Genomic DNA, 10,625 nt, shown 5'->3' with positions numbered 1-10,625 from the left:
GGCGTGACAGGTAAGGAGGAAAGGAGAGAGAGGTTTCGGAACATGGGCTTAGAAGGGAAAGTAGTGTTTTAGAGACTTTGAGAGTTGAAGGAGATTTTGTTAGAGGAGGAATATACTATAGATCAAGAATGAGATTCTCTCTAATGCTTTGGTCATGGCAGCCATCTTGAGAGGGTGATTCTGTTGCTGATCTATTGAATAATCACTGATATTGAAAAGACAACGGATATTTCGAACAAGGAACCAGATATTGGTAAAAGAATTTATATTTTCTCTTGTATTTTTATATGAGTAACTCACGGTGCAGTGCAATATACGTAACGAGAGAGAGAGAGGAAAGGCCATTCAATAATATCCAGGTATCATGAATTGATTGGATTTGAAGCTTGACAAGAAGAAATACCAAATCTTTGTTGATGGCTCGTCCACTCTGCAAAAAGACAATGTTTTCACATGAATCCTAATGTAACTCTCTCTCTCTCTCCTCTCTCTCTCTCTTCTCTCTTCTCTCTCTCTCTCTCTCATATATATATATATATATATATATATATATTATATATATATAATAGATATATCTATATATATATAGATATATATATATATATTAATATAATACATATATATATATATATAAAAGAACAATCTTTTGTATTTTAACAGTTAGTGATTAAGTTGTTTAAAATCGAGCTTTACTTTTTTTCTCCATTTAGCGACTTTTTCTTCATGACCCTTACGTCTCTTCGTTTTCTAAGAACCCCTACTGAGCTATTCACCTTTGAAAGAGAATAGTTTAATTTCCTTTATCATTTAAAGCTTTCCTTTTTCATTGTTCCTTAGTTGATGATGAATTGTTGGCATACAGGAATAACCATCTGGGCTTTGATTGGCAGTCCCCTGTCTCCTGTCATCTCTGGAGAAGTCAGGGGCATGGGAATGTCCCTTACATTTTGGAGAAAATGCTAGGTAATGGCAGGTAAAGTTTCAAGTTTGCTGTTCAGTAATACTCCTTCCTACATATAAGGCTCTGGTTTGTACACCTATGAAAAATCCACATTATTTCAAACTGTAATATTTTCATCCATTTTCAATTTAAGGTTTTTTTAAAACTCGACAGCTTCCAAGTTGTGTTGCCCTTCTATAACTGGACACATTCAAAATTGTTTTATTTTCCCTTGTATCTCTTAATTGCACAGGTTCATATTTGATCGTTTCCATTCATTATTGACATTTATTTTGTAATTGAAAAACTTCATCCATGAACATGTTTAAAAAAATACCTAGTTCATGCCACCATTATCATCATGATCTCATATGAGTATGAACACATCAAAAGTGCTCTTTTTATATTGTCAATACCAGGTACAATTCCAAGTGTTTGCAATTACATGTTTCCCACCCTTTTTCACTGGTTAGAGTTTATACCTCAGAATGAGGTTAGTATTATAAACATCTATCTTCAAATGAGATTGATAATGCACAGTTATTCACACCCTATTTTCTCCAAGGAGGCTTATGTGTGGTTTTCTGAATTTTGTAGTTTGATGACAGGGGAGAGATGTCAATTTTTTCAGACGGATACCCCATTTATTGTGTGATCTGTGACAATTTGGTTATAAAGCCAAGCACTGGGGCACTTTCTACAATTCGGTGTTTGAGACAGTAATAATTAGAGGGAGTTAGGAAGTGGGGATGGAAGTCGAGTACAGTAAAAGGCTGAAAAGTAGATGCAACCAGGGGCCAAAGGGATGCTACAAACAATCTTGAGTAATGTCTACAGTGCACCATGTCAGGTGCTGTAATGGTGCATCCCTCCTACAGGTTATCCTAGTAATTGGCCCTGAATATAAACTGTCTATTTAGTTAAGAGTTTGAAATTATTTTGTTTTTTGCCGAGAATCGAACTCGCGGGCCACTGAGGTGGCACGCCAACACCATACCGACCACGCCACTGAGGCGCTGGATTGGAATTGAGGAATATAGGATTGCTACTTGTAGTTTATAATTGATTTAGAATCACTTGGCATCAGTGCTCATTGAGTTCAAAGTTACAGGGCCTTACAAAATGTAATAGATGTTTAAATGTAGGCATAGACTGAATTACATTTGACACTGTTAAGTAAAATTTAACATTTTATGTTACCGAAAGTCATGGAGGTCAGAATATCATTATTATTTCATTTGGTTTAAGAATTGCATAAAAGTATGAATGGGAAATCCATCAAGCATTAGAAATTTCAGTTTGTTTTTAGTAACTCTCCCATATGTAACTACACAAGTTTTAGTATAATTTCTTTTAGTCAGGCTGTTGAAATTCTGTTATGGAAACCAGTATCACAGAAATGTATATGACAAATTTTACTCTCATGTTTTATTTATGTGGCCAAGGAGTGTTAAAGTAGGTTTCATTTTTCTAGATTGAGGTGTTTTGTGTATAAATTAATTCCCGTTGTTGTGTAATTAAAGACTTACTTAGTGCGCACATTAAAAGTTATCAATAGGAATTGTGTAGGTTTTAAAGGACTTTGATATTGTTGTTTATGGAGAGTTAAAATTATCGTGCCCTTTACAGAGGGTCATTTCAGCTAAAGGTATCTTTTTTTCCCAAGTTATGCAATCTAGAGGATGTTTGTCATGCAACGTATTTTTATCTTTGTCTTTCATTGTATGTTCAAGTTTACATGGATAGTTGGTATTATTAATGTACTGCAGATATTTTACTTCAAATTTAAACCTGATTACCACTTTATTTAGTTTCATACGTCTGTGATTGATGATAACTAGTATTTTCTTTTTTGAAAGCAGGGTTTTTATTTGAAATCTTTTAAGCATGGTTTTTATTTTACCAAAAATTTTTGTATGAAAATTTTGTTAAATGAACAGTAGCTCCTTCCGATTCAGTAATTTAAAAGATTACTGAAATGCCTTTCTGCTAGAGAATTTGTAACTTAAAAAATTATATAATTACTGTGGTAGGTGTATCAAATGAGTTTGGTTGTGGAGTCTATAACACTCAAAAGTTTAGGGAAATAGTAAAATATAGTTGAGCCTATTATGTTTGTCTTTCAGGTTCGTACGTTTGTCTCAGAAATTATCTCTCTTCTTAGTTTGAATGAGTTTCAGTTGTAGATCTTTTCCATGTCTGTCAAACATTCAGGTGTATATATTGGTAACATCACTTTCCGTAAGACTGGTAAATGTTGATGACATGGATGCTATACATTAGTCTTGGGAGATTATTGTTCAGTAGAAATAAGATTGAGAAGCATTAATACATTTACAACTAGTATTTTTGTTTTTTGTCATTTAGCTAAACTTCACTGTTGGGAGTCTTATGAATGGAGAAGGCATGTAAAATAATATGTTCGGTTTTGAGCCTATTAAAAACCCTTTGCAAGATGTATCAAAGGTTAAGTTGAATAAGCAAGTTGTATCAAAGGTTAAGTTAAGATATTTTTATGTTGTAGTTATTTTTGTGAAAGTCATTTAAGAAAACAGGGTCTTTCCTAGCAGATTCCTTATTGCTTAAATATGCAGTACTCTTTCGTTTGAGAAATTTGGTCTTTGACGTGAAGGATTTTGTATGTTTTAACTGTACCCATAAAGGGACCATCTGAAATAGGTAATTTAAAGGACGAGAAGGATTTTGTATGTTTTAACTGTACCCATAAAGGGACCATCTGAAATAGGTAATTTAATATGTAACTTAAATAAAACTTCAGTTTTTGTAAGAACTATATTTTTTATTTATATAAACATTTTGTATACAGTGCTGAAATACTGGCATTCCAAATTATATTTCAATATAGGTAGTTCATTGTCTTATTAAAGTTGCAGTAGGTCGAGATCAAGATTTAGAATAGAACGAAGTTTCACAATAGTTTTGCAAGTCTTCCTCTTTCTGTAACTAAATACATTTTTGCCTTTTAATCTTTTTTTTGAGTTTTTATTGCTTCAGCGTATGGTTGGGCATTTAGCAATTAAATAAATTCAAATTTTTCATAATAACCAGAAGGGTTTGTCAGTTTCAATTATAACATTTTTAACATTAATAAATTCATTTTTGTTTTGTCTCTGGTGTGAAGGCTGGTATAGGTAGGATTTTTAATGCTTTGTTCCATTTTGTATTCTTGTTTATGCTCCACTGTTCACAGTTTCCTCCCGTTCAAGTCTCAAATTTTGGGGGATTCCTGCCAGTGATCAGACCATATTTTGTGAAGTCTTTAAAATAGACAGTAGTGAATGTCACACCCCCTTTATTTTTTTTTTGAGACAACAGTTGTATTATTTTCCTTTGTTAAATCCAAAGGGTCATCCCACTTGGAGTCGCCTTCCTAATCACTTGGTCAATTTGTTCATATTTTTCTTTTTAAGCTATGACATCAGTATCAAAAATTACTTTGAGGTAACAAAGCCTGAGAACTGATTTATTAACATTACCCATTCACCTACAAATGTCACAATAGGATGTTACACCCTGAAAGATGAATACCACAATGCATCCAACTTCACCATACTGCATTATCCTCCAAGGCATCATTCGTGCATGCTATCTCAGTTGTGCACAGGTATTCAAAGTTTTTTTTGCATTTGTGATTTAGACTTGAAAATACAAGTTTTAGCATTTTATCCTTCTGGGCGAGTGGCACCACTTGCCACCTAGTGTTATTTTTTTTAGTCTTTTTCAACTAACTCCTTGTTATCCTTGAGTCCATGGATTGTTTTTTGTGTCATTTTGGGTGTTTTTGTCAGCATGAGACATTGAGCAATTTTCAGCTACAATTTTTAGTAGAGCTTAGGTGCTTGGGCTATGTCACTGGGTTGTCTGAATATTCATCTGTTACAAGCTCATTCAAGTGTGATACCCCTTTCTGGAGTTCAGGGTTATGAACAACTTTGCAAAACAAGCTTTCATACAAACCTATTCATCACCCACTCTGTCTCACACTTGAACGCAGACGAATGAGAAGTGGTAGCTTCTTGTTGGGATGGGGGAGTTGGCCAATCATATACGTATATAGTACAGTGGTTTTTCTCTCCACTCTGTGCAGTCATGTACTAATCTGTAAAGTAAAGGTTATTTTATGGTGAAAATTTCAGGGTTTGTGCAAGATAGTTACCCCCTCTTACCCGTTTCACAATATAATGGATTACCTACATTTTTCAGTTTTCTGTGCAGTCAGTTACTGTAGTTCTTTCAAGTTTGTTTCCTTATTCTAATTTCCTCCATTTCATTTATTTGTGAGGATTTTCAGTACCAACTTCCATTGTATCACAGATTTTTGCACTTGTATGAGGGTGTAATTGCTACAATCTTTATATATGCTGCAGTGCAGCATTTAATTGTTGAATGCCCAAATTGGGCCAAACAAAGATCAATTTATCTACGGAATTCAAAAATTTAAAGTATTCTTGCTGAAAGCAAAGATTTTTCAATTAACAAATTTTTAAAATAAGACAGGTTTCTTAGTTTTTTTTCTTCTTATCCTTCTTCTCAGGATTAATCCTTGAGAACCAGCCCGAGAAGAGTCTACTTAAGACTCAGAGGTCTGGAAAACCTAAGCCCTAATTATATGCTTCAGAGCAGGAGGCCTGCATTGAATTTTTTTTTCTTTTTCTAGTGAAGATTATGAACTTGGTACTACTCAGGCCAATTGAGTTCCGACAGAAAACTTGCCCAGTGTGTTCAGTTGGTTTGTTGGTGTATGGTGTCGTAACATGCTCCAAAGACACTGCTGATGTGTCTTTTAAACTTGATCATTAAGTTTGCTTTTTTTCTTGCAGTCGAGGACTTTAGTTTTTGGATAAGGTTCCGTGTTTGCAGTGCCTCCACCTCGATGAAAAAGTGCATAGGGTAGGACAAGAATGAAATAATGTAAGACTAAAGATTTCTATTTTTCCTAAACACAAACTCTAGGCAAGGTGGATATTTGTAGTTGGTAGGCACTCACTTTACTTTTTGGCCACATCCTGCTACCTGCCATTTCACTTAATTCGTCATCTATTCAATTACTTGGAATGTTGTAATGTTTTTAGTCTTCCAGATGATGCAGAGATTGAGACATTGAGAAGGAAGGTTCTCTTGCTACAAAGTGGTGGAAATTATATATATAAAAAAAATGGACCGAACCCAATTGAATATAGAATTATCTTCCAGATGATGTAGATATTGAGAGACAGAGATGGAGGAGGGTTTCCTTGCGACAGTGGTGGAAATTATAATTAAATGGACCAAGCCCAATGGTATACAGAATTATCTTGTAAAGGAATGGCAAAAAAAAAAAAGTAATTTCAACTTCTTAGAATTAAGTTACTTTTAAAGACCCATGGATTTTGGATGAATAGCCCAAATGATCTAATCCTTTTATAAATATGTAAAGTTGCACTGACAATTGAAAATTTTTCATGTGAATGTCCAAATAATTATCTAGATGATGTATTTTGGAAACAAATTTTGTCATCTTCACTTCCAATTAATCCAATTATGACAATTTTAATATGTTCAAGCTTTAAATTAATGGACAAAATCCCTCAAAATTATACGCCATATAACCCCAGAGGAAAAGAAATTTCAATCTTACTCAAAAAAATATGTTTACAAAATTATGTGATCCCTGAGTCAAGGAAGCCAGTCAAATACAAAATCTGTCCTTCTTTTAGAATTGAATTAAAATTCCTTATCCCCAGGACTTTATTGCTACATGATGGACCTTCCCCATAATCTCTACCTGCCTGTTAGACAGTAACTCCTTTGCAGGCACACCCTACAATTTCTTTAATAAAAGTTTTAAATAAAAGTTATCTAATCTACCTGTCTAGCCTCTCTGTGTGTTTAACCTACTTTCAGTGACATTCTTCTTGGAGTCGACTTTAGCAGACAACATCCAGGCAATTTGCCACATTAATGAAAATCATTGTCACACTTACACTCAAATATGGCATGACCAAAGGGTTTTTTCTTATATATTATAGCAAGAGAAGTTGAAGAGCTAGCTGGAAAGATGCGAGGGGAGCAGATGAAAAGTAAAAGGACGAGAGCAATGAATGTAGGACAGAAGAGGTGCTGGGAAGTAACTGTGTAATTAAAAGTAAAAAAAAGTTCTCATATTAGCAGTTACTTGGACAAGCCCTACAAATATAACAAAGTGACTGGATATGGAACTGTTTGCATAACATGATGGATTAAATATTTTTCACTTGAATTGTCTTACTAAAATACAAAACCAAAGTAACCTTAAAATAACTATTTTATCCATAGCAGTATATCAAACTTTCAAAGCAAAAATTATGCGTCTGTCCTACATCAGTTCACTCAAGGAATTTAAACATTAAAGAAATACCCTACAAATCACCCTGCTGGATAAGCTAAAGTACTTAGTTACTTATCCTTTATAGAATTTCAAAGAGACTACTCTATGAAAGATTTCAAAATTAATTTTGTGAAAAAGGAAATTATATCAACCTATTTAAAGTAATTTTAACTAAACTGATTTCTCTGAGACAAAAACTAAACTTTTATAACTTTGAACCTCAAAATCCCATTTCATTCGGAGAAGACTAACATCACTGATCAAGTTTCAAGACAAATTTCATGACGATGCAGATATAAAAAAGAAAAAACTTCCCACTGAAAGCCTCATGACTTGGAAAAAGTCCAAGGCCCTGCCCACACAGTCGAGCTTTGCTCGATGTGACGTCAGAAACGCAGATACGTCACATGAAACACAGTTCATGTGATGGGGCTTTATACCTCATGTCATTTAAAAGAAGTCCACTATTAACGTGCCTGCTTCTTCAAACAAAAATTGTTTCATGTATCTACACAAAGTTTGTTCTCACTGACTATCAATCTCAGATGTCTCATGCAGAAAACTAATTAATGGCAACATACATCACACCTACGAAGAGTCCAATAAAATATTCAAAAGCAAGCAATGTACAAAAAATCATGTCACTAAAGTATCAGTCTGTGAGAGCCCTGTCATTAAAATATGTCAAAGGAACAATTAGGATGGTTATTGTAAACACATCCACAGGAAAGTTGAATGAATTTTTTTACAAGAATCCTCTTTCCCCATTCAAGTCCATCGTTATTCTGAAAATTAACAAAATCTACAACCCAACTATTGCAAATCAAAATTATCAATTCCAGATTCAAAAGCTTGCTTTAAGCTTTAATGTCTGTCAGAAAGTAAGTTACAACAATGAAAACAATATAAATGGAAATTCATATTCTGTTCAAGTGTTTTAAGAAAGGTGGGTCCGATACACAATCCCTCCAAAAAATCTCATTATACGCTGTTGTTGAAGCATTAACATCAATAACCAAATCTAACTCGTAACCCTGATCCAATGGGTTTGTCTTGCCTCCAGACCAAGAGGATTAGTCTCCATAAAAAAAACTGGCTCACTATAAAATACTTAGCAAATAATAAAGCACATTTACAGAATAAATAAATCTTATAATTTTTAGCAAAATCAAAGCGTCAGAGCTGAGAGGGCTGCAAGACGCCCAGGAGCTCCCATAACTCCCCCTCCAGGATGAGCACCAGATCCACACAAAAGGAGGCCAGCAATTGGAGTGAAAGGACTTGGTTGTAGTGATGATGGTCTTGATATTAAGAGCTGATTGAGACTCATTGCACCATGAAAAATATTCTGGAAAAATTAAAATTATGAAATTCATGTTACCAGTTAAACAATTCAGTAGTTTCAAAATGAGAAATGTTACCAGTTAAACAATTCAGTAGTTTCAAAATGAGAAAAGTCACATGGAATAACCATGTATTTAAATAGAAAGTAGTTATGATGATGAACATGGATAGACACAAATGCCTAAGTATAGTAATGACAGTGATCTTTTACCATAGCATGGAACTACCTTAAAGTACGTTGTACGTTATGTATTAGTAATGTAAAAATAACCTGGAAAGCCAAAGTTGCCAAGCAACTTTTAAGGTCTGCTGGCAATTCCCAGATTTTCGTTACATGGAAAGATGTCAGAACAAAAACTGGTAGAGTACCAAGTTCAAATCAAGGGGACAGTTACAAAAATATTTATTCCTCTGGGAATTTGGTCAAATACATAGAATATTGGGAAACATATCAAGATGGGCATTTCTGAAAATAAATCACTGGATAAAGTTGCACCACACAAATATGGTATCTAAAATGGCAGCCCAACCCACCACTAGAGGGTTTCATATTGGGAGACTATGCCACCACTTTGGACCCTCATTAGTACATCTTGTTTGCCAACTTTATATATGGTAGATTCCATTTCAAGTATAGTAATCCACTGATAATTTATTTAGATAGTTCCAAAGGGGATGCCAGTATGTCCTGTCTGATCACAGTTTAGGTGATTAGTCTACACACACACTTAAGCTAACCCAATGAATTCTTGCCTAATCCTGGCTTGTCTAAAGAGAATTTTAAAAATTGTACAGAATCCCAAAATATAAGTTTTTTTTTAATTGTACACAAAAGCAAAATGCCTCATTCAAAAACTTTGCCACATAGCCTAACTTACCTAAACTATCTACCCTATTCATACTGCAACTATCAACCACCCAAGATATCCAAAAATGACAATTTGTCCAAAATTGCATTTTTCCTAACTATACAAACCTGAGGTCCTTTTACAATAGGAAGGTTACTAGCGGCAGCTGGATAGGTCGTAAGCTTTCGAACAAGGGGTTCGGTAGTTAACTGCTTGTCCGACAGGCGCGCGCGCGCGACTGGGAGGTAAACAATCACTTTTGCTTTTGGCCCAAGAAAAAAACTGCAGAGTGAGGGGTGGCATGAGGTGGGACTATGTGTAAAAGGACCTCAGGTTTGTATAGTTAGGAAAAATGCAATTTTGGACAAATTGTCATTTGTTCCGACACGGCATACAAACCTTCGGTCCTTTTACAATAGGAAGACTCACTTCTTGGTGGGAGGAATCTGAGTCTTTTGTGAACAGACTGGTGTTCGCCCAACCTTGGAATGCCTCCCTGGTCGTAAGAGCGAGGGAGGGATCCAAGCCTCTGTCCGATTGATCGGGGTGTGCACCGCAGGATCAATGGTCAGACCTCTGGACCAAGTACTAAGAGAGAGGCAAGCATATCTCTTCGTACCAGCAAGCAAGAACAAGTTCCTATTTGCAAGAGGCAACATAAAGTTATGGTTTGTCTCTTGTTGGCATCCACTCCCCCCCCCGTAGGAGGAAGTGGTGGATATTCGCTCCCATCCCTAGTGAAAGGGATAGGATGGGGCTCTGTCGAGTAGCTCACCTGCATCTCGTCCTTATCCAGCAAGGTGATGACCGTATCCCTCTACCCACAGGTAGAGGGGGAGAAAAAGATAGGAAGAGAAGCCAGTCACTCTCTCATTCACTTATCTATTCTTACAGTCACACCAGGACTCGATGCTGTTCAGCCTGCTAGGGTCTGGGTTAGCTACACAACGTGTTGAGCAGCCACCACGGGTTCCAAGGAAAACGATCCAAGGACCTGTGGGCAATATCCCAAAGGTAGAAGGAGGTGCCAGTGGTCTGGTTGTACCAGACCCCTGCCTTCAGTACCTGCGCCACGGAGAAGTTCTTGCGGAACTCGAGGGAGTGTACTTCTAGGTCATCTTGGTGC

General features: G+C 35.6%; 1 protein-coding gene across 2 annotated transcripts in view; it reads right to left on the bottom strand.

Moving 5' to 3' along the window:
• Nucleotides 1-4,280: 4,280 nt before the first annotated feature.
• The window catches only part of LOC135213691 (pyridine nucleotide-disulfide oxidoreductase domain-containing protein 2-like), a 158,530-nt gene continuing 152,185 nt past the window's right edge, over nucleotides 4,281-10,625 (bottom strand). For both annotated transcript variants that reach the window (XM_064247779.1, XM_064247780.1), the window contains exon 11: nucleotides 4,281-8,655. In XM_064247779.1, the coding sequence (XP_064103849.1) occupies nucleotides 8,476-8,655 (180 nt within the window). In that variant the 3' untranslated portion in view covers nucleotides 4,281-8,475. The remainder of the gene's footprint in view (nucleotides 8,656-10,625) is intronic.

This window comes from Macrobrachium nipponense, chromosome 43 (genome assembly GCF_015104395.2).
Source record: "Macrobrachium nipponense isolate FS-2020 chromosome 43, ASM1510439v2, whole genome shotgun sequence".
In the NCBI taxonomy this organism is placed as follows: Eukaryota; Metazoa; Arthropoda; class Malacostraca; order Decapoda; family Palaemonidae; genus Macrobrachium; species Macrobrachium nipponense.
Note: the sequence above shows the minus strand (reverse complement) of the source record. Positions and strands in the feature narration are given on the sequence as shown.